The sequence below is a fragment of the Oncorhynchus keta genome, chromosome 30, assembly GCF_023373465.1.
Source record: "Oncorhynchus keta strain PuntledgeMale-10-30-2019 chromosome 30, Oket_V2, whole genome shotgun sequence".
Lineage (NCBI taxonomy): Eukaryota > Metazoa > Chordata > Actinopteri > Salmoniformes > Salmonidae > Oncorhynchus > Oncorhynchus keta.
The window spans coordinates 48,071,082-48,096,917 of NC_068450.1; the positions used below are offsets into that span (position 1 = coordinate 48,071,082).

The window sequence follows — 25,836 nt, forward strand, 5'->3', positions numbered from 1 at the left end:
CTCTCACGTCACCCCGCTCCTCCGCTCTCTCCACTGGCTTCCAGTTGAAGCTCGCATCCGCTACAAGACCATGGTGCTTGCCTACGGAGCTGTGAGGGGAACGGCACCTCAGTACCTCCAGGCTCTGATCAGGCCCTACACCCAAACAAGGGCACTGCGTTCATCCACCTCTGGCCTGCTCGCCTCCCTACCACTGAGGAAGTACAGTTCCCGCTCAGCCCAGTCAAAACTGTTCGCTGCTCTGGCCCCCAATGGTGGAACAAACTCCTCACGACGCCAGGACAGCGGAGCCAATCACCACCTTCCGGAGACACCTGAAACCCCACCTCTTCAAGGAATACCTAGGATAGGGTAAGTAAGGGTAAGTAATCCTTCTCACCCCCTTCTCCCCCCTTAAAAGATTTAGATGCAAGTGGCTGTTCCACTGGATGTCATAAGGTGTATGCACCAATTTGTAAGTCGCTCTGGATAAGAGCGTCTGCTAAATGACTTAAATGTAAATGTAAAATATACATTTTGTAACGTTTAGGTTGCGAATGTACGGATATAAGTGGACGCACGTGGCATTTCGTCAACGTTGAAAAACTATTTTATATCAGAGTTGGCAGTTATTCACACGCGTATCTGCCCTCTCATTGACTAGAATGTTCCCACCCGATCTCGCCGCCTACCTTCCACCTTTGAGGATATGCATTTCCATTGTTAGAGCGGTCACATGACTATTTTGTCAATGTAAGATTGGAAATTCTCTGTGCTGCACTAAGTAATAAAAGCCAGCAAGAACAGTAGTAATGGTCTGATTTAAAAAATATATATATTTATATATATTTTTTTTCTTCTAATTTTCAAATGATTATGACGCACGAACAACCACACACTCTTGCTGTATAAAATGACAGGTTAGTCGCCCATCTACAGAAAACCTTTCGACCCCCCTGCCATCTTTATTAGTGCACTGGCACAACATTCTCTCCCCTCACCACCTCTCTCTCTCCCCCACCGTCTACACTTGACATTGGTGTTCCAAGACCACCATCCCGGCTGCAGGAAGTCATGTTTCTGGCACTGACCACCAGATGGGATTTAGCTACTTCCTCTGGCAGGAAGCTGGTTCAAGGATGCTAGGAGGCAGTGAGGAGAGAGGGGGTTGAACGGGGGAGGACGAAGGGGTAGAGTGGGTCTCAAGGGGGAAGAGCTATGTCAACAAAAAGTGCCAAGTTCTAACAATGTCAGTGGGACAATATTCAGAGGGTTAGTGAGTTCAGACCGCTGAGTGTTTGGGTGTAAACGGGCCAGTGTCATCGCCTGTTGTTGTTGTGTATAGGCTAGCTTTCCAATAGCTTAAAGCTCAGGGTGGAAGTATCCCTAAGAAGGATGTTTAGGTAGCGGAGCATAGCTTGGGGATTGGTCAAGTGAGGGTGGGGTGGGCGAGGTATTGAGGTCTTTTTCAAGGAAGAATGTTTTCGGAATAGTGGTGAAACAATCTGTTGTGTCATGTGGGGGCGGCAGGTAGCCGAGTGGTTAGATCGTTGGGCCAGTAATCGAAAGGTTGCTGGATTGAATCCCCGAGCTGACAACGTAAACATTTGCCGTTCTACCCCTGAACAAGGCAGTTAACCCACTAGGCTGTCATTGTAAATAAGAATTTATTCTTAACTGACTTGCCTGGTTAAATAAAAAAAAAATGAAGTGGAAAAAGTGTACTGCAAATACCTTATATGAATGCAGAACAAAGTGAATGTGTGCCAGATTGAGTGCGTTTGTTGTCCTTATATCTGAGTTTGCCATCAGAAATGTTTCGTCAACGATCTAAACTAAATACTCTAATGTCAGTGGAAGAAAAATTCTAACATTTGTTTAAAAAAATTATGGAGAAGAAAATACTAATATCTTCGTTAGATAAGGATTCAACACCCGAGTAGATACATGTTAGAATCACCTTTGACGGCGATAAAGCTGCAAGTCTTTCTGGGACTCTCTCTAAGAGCTTTGCACTCCTGGTTTGTGCAACCTTTCTCCATTATTCTTTTATAAATTCTACAAGCTCTGTCAAATTGGTTGTTGATCGTTGCTTGACAACCATTTTCAGGTCTTGCCATAGATTTTCAAACTTGGCCACTCAAACATGCACTATGTTCTTGGTAAGATTCGGCCTTGTTTGAGGTTATTGTTCTGCTGAAAGGTGAATTCATCACCCAGATTTTGAAGCATATTGAACCAGGTTTTATTTTAGGATTTTGCCTGTGTTTTAGTTAATTTTTTTATCCTGAAAAACTGCCTAGTCCTTATCTATTACAAGCATACCCATAACAGGGAGTGGTACTCAGTAATGTATTGTGTTTGCACCAAACACAACACTTTGTATTCAGGACACAAAGTGAATTGCTTTGCAAAGTTTTTGTATTATTACTTTAGTGTCTTATTGCAAACAGTAGGATGCATGTTTTGAATATGTTTTAATCTGTACAGGTTTACTTTTTTCACACTATCATTTAGGTTAGTAATTGTGGAGTAACTACAATGTTGTTGATCCATCCTCAGTTTTATCCTATCACAGCCATTGAACTCTGTAAATGTTTTAGTCACCATTGGCCTCATGGTGATATCCCTGAGCGTTTTCCTTCCACTTCGGCAACTGAGTTCGGAAGGACGCCTGTATCTTTGTAGTGCATGTATTGATACACCTTTCAAAGTGTAATTAATAACTTCACCATGCTCAAAGGGATACTCAGTGTGTATATATATTTTTTTTACCCATCTACCAATAGGTTATCTTATTTGCGAGGCATTGGAAAACCTCCCTGGTCTTTGTGGTTGAGTCTGTGTTTGAAATGCACTGCTTGAAGGACCTTACAGATAATTGTATGTGTGGGGGTACAGAGATGAGGTTCTGTAGTCATTCAAAAATCATGTTAAACACTATTGCACACAAAGTGAATCCTTGCAACTTATTGAGTGACTTGGGAAGCAAATGTTTGCTCCTGAACTTACGTAGGCTTGCCATAACAAAGGGGTTGAATACTTATTGACTCATGATTAATTCTTCCAAAAGTACAATTTTAACATTATGGTGTATTGTTTGTAGGCCAGTGGAAAAAAAAACTCTATTTAATCCATTCAGGCTGTAACACAACACAATGCGGAAAAAGGTGACGGTTGTGAGTACTTTCTGATGGCGCTGAATAGCAAATGAGTGGCGCATCCTTTTCCACATGTGCATAACTAATCTACGTGGATGTTTAGAAGAGGTCCTGGTCATATCGTCATGGGGCCTAGGAAAGGCTGGGTTGCTGACTGCACTCTGAGTGGACGAGTGTGAATTCATGCAATATAGTCGAATCAAATGTTATTTGTCACATGCGCCGAATACAACAGTAGACCTTCCAGTGAAATGCTTCCTTACAAGCCCTTAACCAACAATGTAGTACATATTGTCAACATGATTGACAAAGCGGTAACCAGAGGAATTTCTCTTTATTTATAGTGTGTGTATCAAAATGTTTTCCTCCCACTTCGTTCCTACTGAACACCACTGCTGGTTTGGAGTGCAGGCTAGATTCGACCAATGACTGGAAGTCAGAGATTCTGCTCTGTCTTCGTTCACACACACACACACCGCGTGACCACCCACTAGTTTCCCAGCTTTCTGTGGGATGTGGTGATTTTGTGACCTCATTGCTGTATCAGAGTAACCTCTAATTTTCCAGTGGTACTGTGTCTCCATCTACAAATACATAATACTGGTGGTAAATGTTGTCCGTGTACAAAACGTGTTGAATTGGAATTGTGAACTTCGTCTTTCTCAAGACCGGGTGTTGGCATGCAAGTGTATGCACATGCGTGTACAGTATGTTTGCAGTCCAGTTTGTGTGTGTACGCCGCGGTCATCACCCTGTGTGACTCACCCAGTGAAAGGCAGGAACCACTCCACCTTTGGAGGTCAGAGAGGTGTAACACATGGTCTGGCAAGTGTTCTCCCAATCAACTGGGGTAGTGTGGGTGTGTGTTCACACGCAGCTGCAGGAAATATGATATCCCTATTTACCTAAATTGCTGGCTTTCATTTCCCTTCAATCTGCTATTTTTTGAAGCTCTTCACCGTTCGCTTTGGTGGCGTGGAATCGCCCTATGCATGTGCGCACACGTGTGGGTGTGTGTAATCACTATGGTCTGGTATAGACTCCAGCAGCTACTAGACTAGACAGAGGCAGTGAAATTGCACTTGGCCTTGCTCTCTTGTTTACTCGCTTCCAACAACAAGTCAAATAGCTGGTTTCTCCCTGGAACCACAATGTCTCTCTGCGGCTTCGTCGACTCACTTTCCTGTTTTTTCCAAGTATCACTACCTATTGTTTTCGCTTCACAAGGATGTTTAGATACCTAAACCCCGGTCGTCACCTGTGTCTGTTTTGTATGTGTTGTTCTCTGTCGAGGGTCTCCAAAGTGAGAGGTGGGGGATAGAGAGGGAAGTATATGTTTGAGTGAGGGAAATGTGGAAGAAATGCTCCACAGTCTCGCACACAAGAAATGTGGCAACCAGACGACTACTACCAGCACAAAGGAAGTCTCCCCCACAAGTATTGTCAGATGCCAGCCTACAAACATAGAACAACTTCGGAGGGGAAGGAGTGGGGCGGACAGGGAGATAAGTGAGCAATGGCCCATCAGATCCTCTCTGATCTGTCGTCTCTATTACATGCTCTGCTTATCAGCTATATGGAACAGGAGAGCACAACAAAAGCCACAGCCAAATCTCCCTATGGCCTTACTATGTTACACTCCCTGAGGCTTGTGTTTTTGTCTGTAAAAGTTCTTCCTTTTCCTTAGCTCCTATGTATTTGTATGTAGTAACTATCGCAGGAGTCTCCGACATTTGTACTTTTATATATTATGGAACATGTCACGAGCTACTCCTTAATTTGTTCCTAGCTTTCAAATGGGTATTGTCTTGGTATTTTCCTGAATCCCATTCATGTTCAGTTTTTTACTAACTTCATCCTGTCGTTAATTACAAGTATTCATACAGAAATAATGGAATTGAATGTTCTGGGTCCATGTCAATGCTTAAAGTAACAGCACAGTGCTTCCATGTGTCTTTTAAATTTGAACTATAATCACTTACAATATGAGTGAAATAGTTTCTTACCAAACATTGTAATTAAGTTTGTTAAAAGGCAGCTTACCTGTGTTGGAATGGTGTCGGCGTACTCCAACCACAGAATGATGTTGTGTCGTAAAATGATGCGTCATAAAACATATTCATGCAACTCGGCCGCTGATTGGCCAGCTCATCCTCCTCAGGGAGATGACATGTTCTCAGTGCAAGAGGTGTCGCTACAGTCCCTGGTTCGAATCCAGGCTGAATAACATCCGGCCGTGATTGGGAGTCCCATAGGGCAGCGCACAATTGGTCCAGCGTTGTCCGGGTTTGGCCGGGGAAGGCCGTCCATTGAAAATGAGAATTGTTTTTTTTCTTAACGGACTTGCCTAATTAAATAAAGGTTTTAAAAATGTGTGCATCACACATACTGTACAGGGGCAATATTGCTGGAAATTAATTGGCAGATATTGTTACATTTGGCTTTTTAAGCCAATTGTGGCTAACCCGGGGGTGGGATAATGTCAGTGTGGATGTGATTGGATAGTAGGTGTCTGACACTTCTGAGATTTGTTTTGAGGTGGAACGCGTAAAAAATACATGCCCTTTTCAGAATTGTTTTGCGAGCTACTCAGGGGTGTGCAGTGAGGTTCTGGTAGCCCGCGATCGACCTGTTGGAGAACCCTGGACTAGAGAGAGGAATTATCTGAGTGCCAAAAAGGCGATTTGAGCGTTATTCTAAAGAAGTGTATTAGTAGCTTCTCTGGAATGTGTATGTGTGTTTGTAATGCAAAGTAAAGCTTTGGATCAGACTACATAACCTCAGGGCAGTGTTAACAAAATGGTCACCGATGGTCACTTCTCGGCTGTTTGTGTAAGAAGCTTTCCTTTGCTTCTCTTGTTCCACTGCAGTGATGAGGATGACAAGTGGAATGCACACAAACACAAAGTAGGTAAGGTTGACACACACACACACACACACACACACACACACACACACACACACACACACACACACACACACAGAAAAACACACACACCACTACCTTGCTACTTTTCTCTCTCCCTGATCTCCACTCTCTGAATACTTAATTGATCCTAAGAGTCCAGCTTGAAGTTCACTTCCAGGTGCTCTTGACTGCTTGACTTCACATGAAGCCTGTAAAACTTCTAAAGACTTATGTTTTGACCGTTTCTTACGGTTTGCTTTGTAGAACAACAAAACAAATAGCACTGAAGATTTGCTAATCATTACCACACGCCCTCCCACAGATGTGAAGGTTGAGACTGTTGGGAGTTAACATTTGTGAAGGTGGGTGTTATGGTGGTGTGGTTGCGTGTGTGCCCGAGTGAGTGTGCATGTGTGTGTATGCTCTGGTAGAGAGGGAGAACTGTTAAGGACCCCCCCCCAGCTCTCCAAATGGGGATAATTGGTTGACGGAGAGCAGCTTTATGTGTGAAAAGGATCCCCTGTTTGTTTAGGGGAGAGAGCCTACTCGTATTTTGGCCTGACCTTTGCTCTCTCTGGCCACACAGAGACGGGGAATCAGCCGCCCATTTTTGGCTTTTTACGAGGTATGGTGACCGAAGCCCTTGACGCTGTCTCTGAGAAGTTACAGTGGACTACGGGGACTGATATCTTTAGCATCATCTTTCCCAGAGTTATCACTCTGTGAAAAGCTTTTATTGGCTCGTGCAGTAATGGGTTTGTTGATGTTCGAGCTGAAGGGGAAGTGTTATGCTTGAAACGTCGCATGCTATTCTTTCTGGTGTAGCTTATAGGCCTACGGCTCCTTTATTTTAGGTTCTCAAATAGTAGATGGAAAAATAAGAATTATATTAATGCAAACAGAAGAATTATGGACATGTAAACATTGATTGATCAGGTTGATTAGTCAGGTTTTGTGTGTTTGAAATGTTACAGAGTATAACAAACGTTGTCTTTATAGGCTCAGGCTATTGGATAATTTCCCGTCACACATTAAACTTATTTATACATGCAGAGCTAAGATTATGCCATTTCACACTCTTTTAAAAAATATATATATATTTTTTTTAAATGTTCCTATCGTGGAGATCATATAATTGTCAAGATGTATGATGGTCTGATGTTGTTTATCAGGATTGTTTGCCCTGGTTATGTTATCTGGAACTGCAGTTTTATGTCATTATTGTGAGCCCTTCGGTATGGATAGATTCTACTTTTTAAAGCAGCACAAATTTTTTTTTATTCACTGTGCTATGTGTGAAAACAACATTTGCAGCTTACTGCTGAGAAACCCAACAAAAAACACATATTACAACAAAAAAATGAAAAGTAGTCCAGAAATGGACCATTTTACCAGCCAAAAGACATTTACGGCTGACAAGTTTGAAGTTGCAACACATTTATCAGCAAGAGCTATCTAGCGTTTAGGATTTCTGTCGCGAGCCCAGACCTTACGTCATGGAGCTCTGAGTCGAGAGCAGGCCTGGTTACAGTTCAAAGTCCCATAGGGGCCACGCTTCAAGCCCACTCTGATTTCTACTGAGTTAAAGATCCACAATGCAAGGTTGTGATGGATTTTTGAAGATTGCAGGAAAAAAGCAACAAGGCAAAAGGAGTGAAGGACTGGAGGCAGAGGCGGAGGGAGGATCACATTTCTTTAAAAGCACTCCAATGTTGTTTCAACTCCTGCTTGATTTCCTGAGGGCCCACTGTTCTGTTTTGGGGTGGGGAGTTTAGATTTGCATATGCTCCACCCCCCCTGTTCTGATTGGCTGGGTCCTATCCTGCATGTTTCATCACAGATCCAAACTTCCCCAGTGCTCTCCTTGCTTTACTTTGTAGCTTACAGGCTGATGAAGCGGGACACTGGGAGCCAGCAGCTGTCTGTGATTCATGCAGTATGCTGTGAGTGTGTGTAAGAGAGGGAGGCAATAGCTCTAGTTATAGGGTTCTGTAATTTAGTTATCTGACTAAACTTAAGGGCTCTAAGGTTGTTGGTATAAAAGGGATGTAGGGTTGTTTTTCATTCATTTAGTCTTTAATTCAAATCTGTTTTGTTAGGAAAAATATTAGATTGTTTCATTGCTAGATTGAGCTGTAATTGTTGGTATATTTTGTGCTGATACTCAGAGCTTGGTAAAAGTGTATGGGTAGATGAGCTGTTTGATTCATTGATAAATGTATTTTCTGTTTTGTCGATTTATAACTAAAATATTTGACTTTTTTACTGTATCGGGCTATTTTAAAAGGATATTTTCTATCAATAGTTTAGTTTTTTCAACCGGCAATTATTTAAATTGAAGAAGGGGAAATAAGTAGTTTTTTGTGGGTGTTAGCCATGCCCTTTTAAATGCTTGACAGGACAATAACATCTCACACAGTCATGCTGCTGGCTCTACCGCTGGTTCTGTGGCTTATTTCTGGGGCCCAGTCTTCAGACCCGGCCCCATTAACTGTCATGTACCAAGTCTGGGAGGAGCAGCCTATGGGCACCAGGGTTGGCCGTCTGGTCGATGACCTGCGTCAGAGAGGCGAGACCGGGGTACTGGAGGATTTCCAGGTCGTGGAGCATGGTCAAGCCCTGCCTTTCTCCATTGGAGTACGAGATGGAACTGTCGCCACCCTAGGCCAGCTGGACCGGGAGGAGCTGTGTCGAGGCTCGGACCTGTGTGAGCTGGCCTTCAGTGTCCTCTACAGGAAAGGTGGTGTTATCCACTTCCTGAGGGTGCGGGTGGAGGTGATGGACCTAAATGACCACAGCCCAACTTTCCCCAGCAGCCAGCAGGAGATTGAAATCTCTGAGATGGCCACATTGAGGATGCGGATCCCCCTGGACCGAGCAGTGGACCCGGACGCCGGCCCCAATGGTCTGCAGACCTACTCGCTGTCCGTCAACCAGCATTTTGCCCTGGATGTAAGGAGTGCTGTGGATGGGCCAAAGCAGGCAGAGCTGGTGGTGATCAAGGAGCTGGACAGGGAGGTGCATTCCTCATTCGAGCTGACTCTGGTGGCCTGGGACAAGGGGAATCCTCCCAGGTCGGGCAGTACTCTGGTCCAGGTCAACGTCTTGGACTCTAACGACAACAGCCCCATGTTTGAGGATAGCACCCCCACTGTGGAACTAGCCGAGGATACAGCTCGTGGGACTAGCGTCATCAACCTCAAGGCCACGGACCCTGACCAAGGGGCCAACGGGGAGGTTGAGTACTCTCTAAGCAAGCATGCGCCACCTGAGGTGCAGAAGCTTTTCAGTATCCACCCCCAGAGTGGGGTAGTGACTTTAAAAGGCCCACTGGACTATGAAGCCAAACACTTTTATGAGGTGGACATCCAGGCGCGTGATCTTGGGCCCAACGCCATCCCCTCTCATTGTAAACTACACATCAAGCTAAGGGATGTCAATGATAATGCACCAAGGATCCACGTCACTTGGACACCCCCTGATTCCCCAGTGGCAACTGTTTTAGAAGGTGCACCAAAGGACACGTTCCTTGCACTGGTGATGGTCTCTGATGCAGACTCCGGGGACAACGGGAATGTGCACGCCCACATCCAACATGGATCCGGCCACTTCCGCCTCAAGAAAATCCATGGCGACAATTACATGATCGTAACCAATGGCACCCTGGATCGGGAAAAGGTCATGGAGTATAATCTCACGTTACTTGCCCAGGATTACGGTGACCCTCCACTGTCATGTGTTAGACACCTAGTTGTCCATGTGTTGGATGAGAATGACAATGCCCCTGTGTTCTCCAAGTCCCACTACAGGGCTTCCTTCAAGGAGAACAATACCGTGGGGCTCCAGGTCCTCAAGGTAGAGGCCAATGATGTGGATATTGAGCTCAGCGGCAGGGTGTCCTTCTCCATCCGAGAGTCCAATGAGCTGGGACCTCCCACGGCGTCTTTCGTCATCCACCCCACCAGTGGTGTAGTCAGCGCCCAGCAGTCATTGGACTATGAGGAGTCGCCCACATACTCCTTCATTGTGGAGGCCATAGACCATGGGCAGCCACCCCTCACCAGCACCGCCACGGTACTCATCGAGATCCAGGATGTCAACGACAACTACCCCGTCATCAAGGAGCCGATGCCAAAGAAAGGCATAGCCTTTGTGAGTGTCCCGGTCAACGAGGAGAAGGGGGAGATAGTGACACAACTAGGGGATGGTGCTGAAGAAGGCTCCACCGATCCTCATACTGGTCGCTCTGTCCAAAATGGATTTATGGGATTCCTGGCCACTACCATCAAGGCTAATGATCCAGACTCTGGCCTGAATGGAAGACTCAGCTACATGATCACAGATGGAAACCCCACAGGACTATTCAGACTCAATGACACCACCGGACAACTGTATGTTAACACGACCAATGCTACAGATCTCATTGGGAAAACTTTCAAAGTGGATATTGCTGTATCGGACAAGGGTTCTCCAAGGCTATTGACAAAGGCCACCTTGGAGGTGGCTTTCATCAACTTGCGGGACCATTTGAAGAACTCAGCTCCTGGTAACCATGGTCAGCTGAGTTTCACCATGATGGTGGCCATCTGCCTTGGGGCCAGCTGCATCCTGCTTCTCCTGGCGGTTGCCTTGGTGACAACCTTCTGTCGCCCCACGAAACGAGACAACCATTCCTACAACTGCAGGACGGCCGAGTCCACCTACACGAGCCACCCTCGCCGCCCGCAGAAAAACATCAGGAAGACAGACATCCAGCTGGTGCCAGTCCTGAGGGGACGAAGGGAGGACCCTCCAGAAGATGAAGCACAGCCCCTCTCCCCTATGCTCCTGGTGGTTGAAGAGCAAAACACTGAAACGCAGTACAGCGTTGCCAACTCCATGAACCCAACAGTCCACTCCCAGGCCTACCCAGAGGGGGGATCAACGCTACCAGTCTCCCATTCCAGAACACTCAGGAAACCTGGGAGCATCGAGCTGGACGGCACTCTTCCTTGGACCCCTGCCATTCCTTACCGAACCCTGCGTAAGGCAAGAAACCCTTCATCGTCCTCCTCACTGTATCAGACCAGTACCCTGAGGCGACATGGGAACTCTGAGATCCAGGTTAGCCCCGATGTTTACGTGGCAGAAACATTGTCCCAGGTGGCAACACTTAGAAGGCCCAAGAACAACGATACCAGAAGTGGACTTGACGCTGAAGACCACAGACGGATGCTGAGGAACCTGGTCCGTCTCTCCATGGCTGCCTTCGGAGAGAACTCCATTGAGTTGTCTGCTGCCTCTCCCGAAGTGCAGGTAATAAACCTTTTTAGTTATAATTACTTCAAACGTGAATGCACATTTGATATATCTTATGCAATGCATCACATTGGTTTTAATCATTCTCATGTCAAATACCCTATATCCATTTAACAAATAACAGAAAGAGAACCTTTTTTTTTCTCTCAGACTTTCGTAGTATAAATAAGCCTTAATTTTTTCACGTGCTCTAACTGAAACAATTAAGTGTAACCTACAAGAATTGAAATGCATTTCAATTGAAGGTCCTGAGAGCAGATAATTTCCCCCCTCTTGTGTATGGCTTACATAGGAAGCCTGAGGGGACAACTAACAGATGATGCTGGAGCCAAAGCATTGTGTTTATTCAGGTGCTCATGTGTCAGCCACTGTAATCCTGTCTACTCCCATGCCCCTCAAGCATTCGCACCAATCCTTTTACTCAATATCGCATAACACACTCGTATAGAGAAGGAAAAATGCCAGGAAAAATCAGTAGACCACTATTATTCTCTAAAGGGGAAGCCCAGCCAAAGTAAGCTCTGTCTGTAGAGTAAGGGAATACTGCTTTGACATTTAAACACCGCGAGTCGTCAGTGACAAATGGTCCAAATTGCTGATCTCACAAAAAAAGCAGCATCTGTAAATGTCCACTCAAGAAGTGCTGTGCTAGTCAAATCGACACATCGTCATTGAGGGGGAATAGACGCAGAGGGGGGAATAGGCGCAGACGGGGATGCCAACTCCCAATCGTCTTAGAACAAAGAGTCTGGCAATGTTTTAAGGCCTCACGTAAATTCCATTATAAGCGCAGGAAGATGACTGAGTTTTGACCCGCCTCTCCTTCATCTCCGCCTGCTCGCCCCAGCTGGAGGTTCAGACCCCCCCCCCCTCCACATGACCATATTTCAGAGGTTCATCCTGGAAGGAAACAGGTCAGAGAATAATAGCCCTCCACGTAAAGCGCTTTCCTGTCCACCATCTGAGACACACACACACACACACACACACACACACAAGCCCACTCTCCACACCTCACAAAGGCTGTTTCCTCTCTGAATGTGTAGGCCAGAGTTAGCAGCATATCCACAGGAAAGATATCAGCACAAACTGCTCCAAATGAACTCCCCAATGTTAAGGGTTGCCATAGTGAGCGACAGGTTGAATAGATTCTCACCGAACAAATAATATTTATTCATTTGACGATTGACACCTCCACCCAATACACTCAACAGCCTCAATACAGCACCTTCTCAAAACCCTAGTTTGTTATTCTGACTTCTGTGTTATAAGATCACTGTCTCCTTACCCCTTTCATCATCTCCTGCCTCCTTACAGCAGGTTTCTCAGCTCCTCTCCCTGCTCCACCAGGGCCAGCTGCAGCCAAGACCAAACTTCAGAGGCAATAAGTTCTCCCAGCGTGCTGGCAGGTGAGCACATTTCCTCTTTCTTGTCTTTTTTTCCCTTTTTCTTTTCATTATCCCTCCTTTGTTTCAGAGCCAGTTGGCTGTGGACCACTACGACCACTACATGCATCATTATCCCTCCTTTGATTCAGAGCCAATTGGCTGTGGAACACCACGACCACTACATGCATCATTATCCCTCCTTTGTTTCAGAGCCAGTTGGCTGTTGACCACTATTACCACTACATGCATCATTAGTTTTAGATTGTAGCCTGTTGAATCATAAGGCATCAATACAATCTGACTCACATTATTATCTTTTCATGAAATGTAACTTGTCAAAAAATGTAGATTTGCATACATATGTATTTGTTATTTATTTATTTATTTATTTAAGTGATCACACTGAGATTTTAAATCATTTTTTCAAAGGAGACCTGACCGAAGACACAAAATAAATACAAGCAACCTATAAATACTGTTTCAAATCTTCCTATGGGAGCAGACATCAGTTCAAGGTCTAGTTTTGATTTACATTTGGTTGAGTTGTCAATGTGTGAAAAATAAAATAAGGGATTTTGGTAGAAATGTATGTGGAACAAAATACACAATTCTCTTACGTTGATGATTTTTACAAAATCCAATCAGTTTTCCACGTTGATTCAACGTCATCACATTGAAATTTGTCGAAATAACATTGATTTAAAATCAAATCAAATGTATTTATAGAGTTATTTTTTACCGATGTCATAAAGTGTTGTTCAGAAACCCAGCCTAAAACCCCAAACAGCAAGCAATGCAGGTGTAGAAGCACGGTGGCTTGGAAAAGCTCCCTAGAAATGCTGGAACTGAGGAAGAAAGAGTGGAACCAGGCTATGAGGGGTGGCCAGTCCTCTTCTGGCTGTGCCAGGTGGAGATTATAACAGAAAATGGCCAAGATCTTCAAATGTTCATAGATGACCAGCAGGGTCAAATAATAATAATCACAGTGGTTGCCGAGGGTGCAACAGGTCAGCACCTCAGGAGTAAATGTCAGTTGGCTTTTCATAGCTGATCATTCAGAGTATCTCTACTGCTCCTGCTGTCTCTAGAGAGTTGAAAACAGCAGGTCAGGGTTCCATAGCCGCAGGCAGAACAGTTGAAACTGGAGCAGCAGCACGGCCAGGTGGACTGGGGACAGCAAGGAGCCATCAAGCCAGGTATGGTCCAAGGGCTCAGGTCGAGGTCGAGAGAGACTTAAATTCACACCGGATAAGACAGGAGAAATACTCCAGATATAACAGACTGACCCTAGCCCCCCGACACATTAAATACTGGAGGCTGAGACGGGAGGAGTCGGGAGACACCGTGGCCCCATCCGATGATACTCCCGGACATTCAACCAGTTTGTGCCCAGTGGGTGGTACTATAGCTAGACAATGCTGCTCAGATATGTGTCTGCCCAATAACAGGAAGAGTGTCTCATACCATAAGTGCTCTGCCAGTCAGTCACTGGCAGGGAGCAGGTCTACGCAGGACTGAGTGCCTACCACACTGCCATGACTCCTTCCCTAAAGCAGGAGCCAGCACATCCACTGACCACAATGTTATATTCTATACACAATCTGTCTACGTGGGGTGTATGTTTTGTGTCATGGCCGACTATCTGGGATGTTGTCGGCCCCCCTGGTTTATCTCCCAGTTATACAATGGGTGGGTCTAATCCAGGATGCTGATTGGTTAAAACCGCATCCCAGCCGGTGTCTATTCCACAAGTTACCACAAGCTATGACTGTGGAATGCCTATTTACTCTGTTCCATCTCAGTGGAGATCAAGTTTATAAATTGCCTAGCTGGGCTGATGAGACGGTGGATTGCGCAGTGAGATGGAGTAAATAGGCATTTCAACCTCATAGCTTTAGCCTGTGGTAATTTGTGGAATAGACACTGTCTGGAATGCAGTTTTAACCAATCAGCATCCAGAATTAGACCCACCCATTGTATAATTCTGTTCACGAGAATGAGCGTTAAAATCCCACCTGGAAAATGACCTCTTTCACCTTTTATTTTGACAAAAAATCCTTCATTTGTTGTATGATTTGGAAATATTGGAATTCCGACATGACCGTTTCTAAATGAAAGAGCCATTGCAAATGTGTGGGCAGAATGTTTAAACATTTTGCACGGAATCTTTCAAACTAAACACAACCTAACCGGCCGCAAGCTGGCGCTATTATCCCTTTTACATAGTTTGTCATCTTACGTCCGACTGTGATGTATTCAGCAGGCAATAAATACACTGGTGACTCCCATGGACCGGATTGTACATAAAACATCTTCCATTCCCGCTACAAAGTTTCCTCCTTAACTCGATTTAATGGCTCATTGGTGGGGAAAAAAATAAGCATATAACACATATGGTGGGCGAAATAAGCATATTGTCTTAATAAAACACAATTTTCCACAACCATTTTTAAGATTTTCGGACAACTTCTGGATGTTGTACACCATGTGAGTCTGTTTACCCCTGGCTGAATGCACACCGCGACATCAAAAAGTAACATTAGCCACCCTAGTATGGTGGTGGAAAATTGTTTTAAGACGGTACGCTAAATCGAGCAAAGGAGGAAACTGATACCGTTGCAGCCTGAATTGAGGATGTTTTATACAAAATCCGGTACTTGGTGGACACTAGTGTATTACTGGCTGGGCTGACTGTGTCGATACCTAGAGGTATCAGGAATAACTACGTCCTCTAGGGGTCTCGGCGCTAGCCACCTACAGTGAGTGCCAAACACAGAATGCATTCTGCCAGATGATTATTTATTCAAACAATTTCAAACTAAATGCTAGAGCCCACACTTATATGCAAAAGACGAACGGTTGATGAATATTTTGTTTATCGATAGATGACAGAAACACAATCTCCTGCCTTGGTATAGGCGCTGAGATTAAATAGGCGACAATGTCGCGCTCCTATTGCACAGAAATACTGTATATTATCCTACACTACCCATGGCCTTCTGTCAAATATTTTAAGTAGGCTACTGGTCTGTTTACTTTAGAGCATTCTTGGCTTTTGAATGGATGAATGGCCATATTTATCGTATAGTAGCGGGAACTAACCAATCATGTCAGAAAATGAGAACAATAATGAAAGAAACATATTAAAACCTACATGCTGTTATGCAATCTCCTTACCAGTGGTAAATGCGTCTGTTTTATCATTTCGTTTTCATGTTTTTATCACCATTATTATGAATTATTTCCCGTGCCTCAAACATCTCAATAGAACAATATGCTTGCAATACAATTAGAAGTTGTGTGTACGCATGGTCTGAGCTGTGTGTGGAGGTACGCACACTTTCCAGTCGGGTTCAAAATGGATAAATACCAATCTTTGCGGGGTTTAGTCTTGTTGTGTGGGTATGCACCTTTGATAAAGAGGCCTCAGGTCTGTCTGGTCTCTAACTGGCTTTGATAAAGTCTCTGACAGGGAGCATGTTCTGTCTTCAGTTTATACCTCGAGTCTCTGGTATTTTATCACCAAACTTTAAAACCCCCAGAAGTACATGAAGTAGGAGACAAAGATTAGTGTTGCACAAGACCTAATAGCTTGGCTTAGAGCATCTCAGCACAGTTAAATGCCACTTAGCACACCACCACACCCTTTGTCTGGCTCAATGCACCTCAGCATTGAGCCGGGGTTGGAAGCTATTCAAGTATTAAACTGAGCTCAGGTCAACACATTCCAGAACAGCTTGATTCTTGAGAACAATTGAATATGACATGACAGTCATAGCGAAGGTTCCACAAGATGGCTGACCGTCGATAATATGACTCCTAAACGTCGGTTCTAAAATGCCCTCTCACTGTCCCTGACGCTCCCCTGTCTGTTTCCTCTGCTTCCCTGTAGGTCTTACGCTCAGGACACTGATTGGCAGAGCACCAAGGACAGCGGTCATGGTGAGAGTGAGGCCGGAGACATGGACTGGGACATGGGCCGAGACTCCCCTGTCGACCTGCTATTGGAGGAGGGGCTTAATAACCTGCTCAACAACCCTGGTAAGAACTTTTTCAAATTGAAACTTTATTTAACCAGGTTGGCTGTTTTGACAAGAGAAATTATACTATTTTATAGTCAACAAAACAATAGATTGAAGGGAAAATATTTTAATGGTCAACATTAACAAAGGAAACACTTTTTCAGCCTTGAGACAATTGAGACATGGGTCGAATTGGCAAGACATCATGTTTAAGTTCCTTTAAACTGTGTATATTAGTAGATGCCAGGCGCACCGGTTTGAGTGTGTCTCAAATGGCAGCCCTACAGAGTTTCACACTCAACGGTTTACCGTGTGTATCAAGAATGTTCCACCGACCAAACGCAATCCAGCAAACTGTGGGAAGCATTGGAGTCAACATGGGTCAGCATCCCTGTGGAAGGATATCGACACCTTGTCGAGTCCATGCCCTGACAAATTGAGGCTTTTCTGAGGGCAAAAGGGGTTGCAACTCAATATTAGGAAGGTGTTCATAATGTTTGGTACACTCAGTGTATGTACACAGTAAACATACGTATTGAGTTCCTTCCAATTGTTCAGGTCATCGTCACGTCGGCTCTGTCTTTGTTCTTTTCAAAACACGGCACATAGTCTCTCTTAAGACTTCTTTCAGTTGATCTTGAGTGAGAGCCATTTAAAGTCTATGCCGGCACAGTAACCTCACACAGGGGTGTTACAAGGACCTGCGTGTGTGTTTGTGTGTGTGTTATGCTTGAGTCACCCATGCCCAAAGGGGTCTATCATTAGCATTGTAACTCACACTAGATTTGTGAGACTCATGAACGGTGAGAAGCTCATGCTCTTTGAGGACCTATGACGCTGTTCAAACATTCAAACAGCCTGTGTTTCTGATTCCCTGGGCAACACATTTTTTTCTTTTCACCTGGAGAGCCCCATCTTTTAAGCTGCATAGAACAACCAACACACACACACCCACACCCACACAGTCACCACCACCCACTCTGCCCTGAGGCAGTGTGTCAGTGTGATCTGAGCAGATAGCCTTGAATCTGACCTCTGATATCATGTTCCACATCTGTCTTTCGTCCTGATCGACACAATGCAAAGGTGTGTGTGTGCGTAGATCAGTGTGTTTTCAGCACCCCTTCTTCAGAATGCAGCCTCAGTCTATCGCTCCTTGAGCTCTGCTATTTTCTTGAGTCTGCATTCCTTTGTTTGGTAGCCATATCACCTATTAAAGGGACAGTTCACTCGAAAAATCAGTCTTAGAGCTGATAGACGATGAATCATGTATCACCAATTGAATTGTCAGTTTTCAGTCAACTGATGATTTTTTTCAATATTTACCATTAGGACTTATCAAAGTTGCGCTCTGACTTTAGTCAGGTCTGTGGATCTAACGCTTGGCAGTATGCTTTAAACTGCTTCAATATCTTCTGGTGTTTTGTTGTGGTTGTAGTCAATCAACCACAGCAGGGGTGTTCTTCACATCAAACATGTGTATGTGTGGTGTGTCTAAGGGGGTTGCTTTGGTTCCAGTGAGAGGGTAATTGTTTTCTGAGGATTTAGGGTTGGATTTAGGGTTTCCCTGCTGGTGGGTCCAGTCTAATTAAGTTTGGAATGGGGGGAGCCATGGATCACGAGAGATAAAGAGAAGGGAGATGAGGTGAAGAGAAAGGGAGATGAGGTGAAGAGAAAGGGAGATGAGGTGAAGAGAAAGGGAGATGAGGTGAAGAGAAAGGGAGATGAGGTGAAGAGAAAGGGAGATGAGGTGAAGAGAAAGGGAGATGAGGTGAAGAGAAAGGGAGATGAGGTGAAGAGAAAGGGAGATGAGGTGAAGAGAAAGGGAGATGAGGTGAAGAGAAAGGGAGATGAGGTGAAGAGAAAGGAGGATGAGGTGTAGAGAAAGGGGGACAAAGAGAAGGGAGGATGAGGTGTGGCGTAAGGGGGATGAGGTGTGGAGTAAGGGGGATGAGGTGTGGAGTAAGGGGGATGAGGTGTGGAGTAAGGGGGATGAGGTGTGGCGTAAGGGGGATGAGGTGTGGAGTAAGGGGGATGAGGTGTGGAGTAAGGGGGATGAGGTGTGGAGTAAGGGGAATGAGGTGTGGCGTAAGTGGGATGAGGTGTGGAGTAAGGGGGATGAGGAAAAGGAGGATGAGGTGTAGAGAAATGGGGATGAGGTGTAGACAAAGGTGGATGAGGGGAAGAGAAAGGGGGATGTGGTGTAGAGTGCGGGGTGAAGAGAAAGGGGGATGAGGTGAAGAGAAAGGGGAATGAGGTGTGGAGTAAGGGGGATGAGGAAAAGGAGGATGAGGTGTAAAGAAAGGGGAATAAAGAGAAATGGGGATGAGGTGAAGAGAAATGGGGATGAGGTGTAGACAAAGGTGGATGAGGGGAAGAGAGGGGGATGAGGTGTAGGGTGGGGGATGGAGTAAGGGGGATGAGGTGTAGAGTGGGGGTGTAGAGAAAGGGGGATGAGGTGAAGAGTGGGGGTGAAGAGAAAGGGGGTGGGGGGTGAAGAGGGGGAGTTTCCGGGGGGGGATGGGAGAAACACAGTAAGAGGATGGGAGAAACACAGAGAGAGTGAGGGGGAGGGAGAGAGCGAGGGGGGTAGCGAGAAAGCGAGGGGAGGGAGAGAAATTTTACTAATAAGGCATGATAACTCCTGACTGAGGGCAATTCTTAGACACGAGACGTAGCCAAGGGCCGGGAAACAACCCTTAGGTGGGAGTTATAACACACCAATTCCCAAGTTCGACAGCCTTATTGCTTTTATAAAACAGTTGACAACATGTTTTCATTAACTTTATTTTAATTAGTAAATTAGCTTTATTTCATCCTTCCACCAGACGATATAGTCCGGGCAAAAGCCGGTTCTGACGTTGCTAACCATCAGACTGGTTGTTAATTATATTCTCATGTTTTGACCAAGTTGTCGCTATGCTAAACAAGTCATTGGCATGTAGCTTGCTAGGTAGCAGAGATTCAATTATTACAAGAGAGAGGAGTTTAAATGTAATACATAATTTATAAATGGGCAACAACCAGCTAATGGTCGAGTCATTAAGATAGTTAGGGAGGATAGCTAGGCTAACTTTACTTCTCCTTTGCTAGCTAACTATTAACCCCCTCTGTACGAAACCAAATGCTCGGCTAGTAGCATGGGGTAATATTCTCAAGACACATTTTTCCAGAGGAGATTAAGGTTATAAATTGACCGGCTGGGCTGTGGATGTGCATTGATACATCTAAAGGAACAGTTAATAGGCATTACGCATGGAATGCAGAATTGTGGCGCTATAACTCACTGCTATCAATCAGCCTAAAGGATCCAAACAACACGATCCCATCCCGTTTTCTAAAATGAGATGCAGAAGGGGGGACGGGACTGAGGCGATTGCAGAGAAAGGGGCCAGAAAAGGAAGCAGCATTTTAGAAAACATTATGTGATTGAACCCAGGCAGTTAGCTTGTGAGTTAACCTCTCTCTGATGTGGCTTGCTGTGAGTTTGATTGATCACTGCCTCCCCGGGAAAGTCAAGCAGACGCAACAGACCGTAAAAAAGGGCCAGCCTGCCCCCATTTTAGTATCTGACCGTGTTTTGTATGTACGCTAGCCCTGCTAGCAACGCTCTCTTCTGAGGTGTCCTGGAGACGACAGACATGAAAGATGGTGGTCGACTGAGTCAGCGCGACCTCATTTGATGACCTTTTGCATGTAGTTCAAATCCCCCCACATATATGGAGCTCAGTCTTCCATTCAAAAACAAATATATCGCACAGCAGAGCCTTTGAACATTCCAAACAAATGCAGCAGAGGAAAACTAACTCAGAAGGACTTGTTTCGTTTATGGATTGAGATTTAAGTTGAGGGCTGCCAGTGTCACACAGTGCGTGTGTGTGTGCATGAGAGAGGGAATGAGGGTGTGTGTGTGTGTGGTGGGGGTAGGTTCTGGGGTTGTTCAGTGACTGCTCTGTAAGTTTGTGTGTTAGAACAGTGGTTCCCAACTTTGTTTTGGTTACCGTACCCCCAACTGAATTTCGCTCTGCCCGGAGTATCTCTAAAGTATCCCTATGGACTCATTAGTCTTTTGAAGTAACCCCTGTGGATAGGCCAAGTAACCCCAGGGGTCCCAGTACCCCTAGTTGGGAACCACCGTGTTAGTGTGTGCGTGCCCGGGTCTGGTTGTGATTAGATGAAAAGGACCACAGGGCAAGTGTAACACGCAGGATATGAACCCGGGTCTCCCATGGAAGCAACCAATGTCTTAAGACCAAGAGGGAAAATTCTCTTGGTCTGAAGGGCAGATGTTGTTTTTTGAAGTTCGCAGGCAAGTATCTCTGGGGATACTTGACAGGCGTGCTAGCTAGCTAGGTTAGCTTACTAGGTACATTTAATAGCTTTAGGTTGGTTGTTTTTCCATCAACAACGTTGCCTCTCTGATCACTCTCCCTCGCTTGGGCAAGGGACATTTGGATGTAAAACGTCATTCAAGGGCTATAAGGGTTTAGGACCGAGGAGCATTTAACACGGCAGAGGATCGGTTCCTCTTCCACTACCGTGAGAAATTTGGCTTCAGGGATTTTTTTTGTTCTGTGAGGCTATTAAGACACTATACTAATGTTAACAGCTCTATCTAACTGAAACATGGCACCTGACCTAGATTTGAGATGGGACAACCTTGCCTAAATCCTCTCTCTCACCTTATTACAAAGTCTTTAAATAATAGTCCTGTACAAGGTATTTCCATGGCTGGTAAATAAATGAGCCAGCTGGCTGACTGACGATACTCCACTTTTTTTTTCTGAAAGACAATAGTCAGATTCCCATATCGATCAATGTGATCTAATCCTTTTCCAAAGCATCTGGTCTATGTCTTAACATTAATACATGTAAACTCATGGCTGTCAAAGATTGTGTGACACCCTCATATTATTATATTCCAGTGAAAGAAGAACATATTTGGGCATAACCATTACTAAGTATCAGAAGTGTAGAGGCTTACAACATTTTAACCCTCTTATTAAAAAAAACCCAGAAGAAGCTAAATCAATTGCTACAGAGGGACTTCTCTATCAAAGAAAGAGTTCTAATAACCAAGGCTGAAGGTGTCTCCAGACTAACATATGCTGCTCTATCTTTATATCTTGACTGTAAAATAAGCAAAAAGAGAGACCAGATGCTTTTAAACTTTCTGTGGAGAAACTGTACCCATTACATTAGGGAAACTGTTGTCATGAACACTTATGAGTATAATAGGCTGAATTCTGTACTTTACATAGTTTTAAGATCAATTTGAGAAAACAATTCCTAAGAAGACCCACTTCTATGTGGAACGGTATTAATCATGTTCTCTACTTTTGGTGGCCATAATTTCATGTTGGTTTGCAGTTATAATATAAACAAAGTTCCAGTAAAAAATGTATTGTCACGGTCCTTAATTTATAACCATAAATGTTCTCCATAGAGATATTGTATAAAAAATACTTAGCGCATTCGGAAACCTTGACTTTTTGTACATTTTGTTACGTTACAGCCTTACTTGAAAATGTATTAAATGTTTTTTTTTCCCTCAGCAATCTACACACAATACCCCATAATGACAAAGCAAAACCAGGTTTAGACATTTTGGCAAATTTATAAAAAACGGAAATATTACATTTACATAAGTATTCAGACCCTTTACTCAGTACTTTGTTGACGCACCTTTGGCAGCGATTACAGCCTCGAGTCTTCTTGGGTATGACGCTACAAGCTCGGCACACCTGTATTTTGGGAGTTTCTTCCCTGCTGATCCTCTCAAGCTCTGTCAGGTTGGATGGGGAGCGTCGCTGCACAGCTATTTTCAGGTCTTTCCAGAGATGCTCGATCAGGTTCAAGTCCGAACTCTGCCTGGGTCACTCAAGGACATTCAGAGACTTGTCCCGACGCCACTCCTGCATTGTCTTGGCTGTGTGCTTAGGGTTGTTGTCCTGTTGGAAAAAGAACATTCGCCCCAGTCTGAGGTCCTGAGCGCTCTGGAGCAGATTCATCATCAAGGATCTCTCTGTATTTTGCTCTGTTCATCTTTCACTCAGTCCTGAGCTCTGTCAGTGACCATCGGGTTCTTGGTCACCTCTCTGACCAAGGCCCTTCTCCCCCGAATTGCTAAGCTCTAAGAAAAGTCTGGTTGTTACAAACTTATTCCATTTAAAAATGATGGAGGCCACTGTATTCTTGGGTACCTTCAATGCTGCAGAAATATTTTATTAACCTTCTCCGTATCTGTGCCTCGACACAATCCTGTCTCGGAGCATAACACACAATTCCTTCGACCTCTTGACTTGTTTTTTTTGCTCTGACATGCACTGTCAACTGTGGGACCTTATAGACAGGTGTGTGCCTTTCCAAATCATGTCCAATCAATTGAATGTACCACAGGTGGACTCCAATCAAGTTGTAGAAACATCTCAAGGATGATCAATGGAAACAGGATGCACCTGAACTCAATCAAAGTAGATTGATGATTTTTAGAAAAAATCTAACATCTGAATATTTTCAGAATGCACTGTTTTTGTTTGAAATATTGGTTCCCAAAATAATATCCTATTGGTGAGCCAACTTGTAAATGCAGAGGGACTTTTCCTATCTCATCTTATTCTTAAATTCTTATCATAAGATCCCTGTAACATCTAAAGAGTTTGCAAATTGTTTTCGATGCCATCCCCTCAGGTGTTGCTTTATTATTCAGAAACGTGTCAAGACCTGAACCTCAGAACACACCTACGATTAACCCTGTTGACTCATCAGTAAGAAATATTTGTTTTCCTTTTGGTCCATTCAACAACATTAGAGCTATAAGAACCTTGTTTCAACAGGATGTCATGCCTGATTGGAATGGTTTTATTGATAATATAGTTGGGAAATCTTTCTTTTTTTAAACGTTAAAAATATTTATAAATATCATCCTGCCAACCACTATATGATGAAGTAAAAAACAAAACATGGAGTCAAATTGTACCTTTTGTAATGACCACCCAGAAACGGTGTTGAATCTATTTTGGCATTGTATTCATGTGAGGAATCTGTGGCAAGACAACAGTAGATTTATAATTTCACACTATTATGGAGAGATGTATTGCTTGGATTATTTACCTACGATAGGAATAAGTTGAAACAATTTCATGTCATTCATTTCATCATGCCATTAATTTCATGAAATTGTAATTTTCAAATATAATCTCTTTTTGGGCTTAGTTGTACAATTTGCATTGTACAAATAATTATAATGATGTTCCGGCCCCCTATTCATCAGCTCCGACAAAAATCGTCCCGCGGCTGAATCTAATTGTCTACCCCTGCCATACAGTTATACCACAACTAAAGTTTTCCCTTTATCAACAAAACAAAACAAAAGCAATATGTTGGTCATGATAATCAGGTTTGCACATCCCCATACAAAAAAAAAGATATACATAGAATGCCTGTAATGCTTAACTGTAGAGAATGTGGCTTTAAATGGATTTTTACCTGTTGAGTGTGTACGTGCTCATTCCAGCCTCGTTTTTACCCGGCGCTAACATGAGTCCTTTGTCCGGATCATGTCTACATTCTGTTGGTGCCCACATTTTCAGAAATATGTCTACACGTGGAATTAAAATGTCTGTTTTCCATCCACTGTGGCTGCATTGTGACCAGATTTCCCGTCCCCTTTATGCAAATAATTTCATAATAATATTTATTTATTGGTAAGACACATATTGATCTAAACAGTCAATGGTGCCACCTGCCAATGATTTAAATGTTTTCTCTTTCCATATCTGTCCACATCACGACACAATATGTGTCTGACTACCAGAAGTGGGCAGGATGATCCGATCACAATGTGTCTTTTGATTGTCTAAACAGGGTTGGTGTGTAAAACCACTTGACCACATTAATGCCGATGTATGGTCACGCAATATGCATTGGCCATACAGCATTTACAGCAATGCTGCCTCTGCATAAGTAAGGGAATTGATACTTCTTGCGCTTGTCAAGGAAGTGAATTTGTGTTTATACAGGATGTACCGCCCCCACCTAACGTCATCCAATCATGTCAATGCGGAGTTATATAGAGACCACCGCATTGTTAAAAATTGGGGCGGCGCATGCGGTATGGAGCTTGATGTGGCCTTTTGCGTCACACCCTATGTACGGCGCCTCTGCACCGCATTCCCAGATCAAGCATAAATCAGCTTTTACTTTATAACTCCGGATACAGCCAGGAGATGACAGGAAATGCCGGTTAAATATACTCCTGTGATATATATCCTGTTTTCGTCCCACATAGTGTTTTTCTCAAGGAAATTGAAGGAAACGGCTTGTACCTCCGTAAGCTTATTTTCATTAACTTAGTTTATATTTGTCAGCTTCTAATAACCAGATAATCATTCTCCCATCTTCAGATTTCAATTAACGTTTTCACGTGAAGAAATTCATTTTCAAAGGGATAAACAACAATACTGAACAACAACAATCACTATAACAAAGAACACCCACATGTTCCCTGTGTCACATCCAGCACTGTATCACTGTAGAGTTGTTGCTTTGTCCTATGTTGTTAAAAACGGTATTGACATGTTCTCATCTCTCATCAGATGACGTCTTTGCTGACATAGAGGACCCTGCGTGGATGTCCCGCCTCTCCCTCCCCCTAACGGCCGACTACCACGAGAATGTTTTTGTTCCCAATGGGCCACCGTCCCCTGAAACCCATTGCTCCCCAGACACCCTTGACTCTGCCTCCTTCTCCACCTTCGGTAAGAAGCCGGAGGATGGCTTACTGGGCGGGGCCTTGATCTCAGAGGTCAACACTTTGTTTAATATGCTCCTGACCCAGAAAGGCGACTCCCAGCCCCGCCCCTCGCCAGACGTTCTCTACAGACTGTCCGCCACCTACCGGCGCTCGCTGGGGCTGGAAGGAGATACCGCTGCAGCAGGGGGCGCCAACATACAAAGGAACTCTGTGAACCCCGAAAAGAGGTCGCCCCTGGCTCAATGCCCTTAGGCCCAACCCCTGGTATGAGAACAGTTGCCTCAACATTACTTGATCGATTCTTGTGTGTTTGGATGCCTAAGAC

The 25,836-nt window shown here is 44.3% G+C and overlaps 1 protein-coding gene across 1 annotated transcript; it reads left to right on the plus strand.

Annotated features, from left to right (window-relative positions):
* Positions 1-7,743: 7,743 nt before the first annotated feature.
* pcdh12 (protocadherin 12) lies at positions 7,744-25,836 on the plus strand. Its single transcript, XM_035744550.2, has 4 exons — positions 7,744-11,343; positions 12,664-12,755; positions 16,627-16,775; positions 25,354-25,836. The coding sequence occupies exons 1-4, from the start codon at positions 8,437-8,439 to the stop codon at positions 25,761-25,763; spliced, it is 3,558 nt and encodes a 1,185-aa protein (XP_035600443.1). The 5' UTR covers positions 7,744-8,436; the 3' UTR covers positions 25,764-25,836.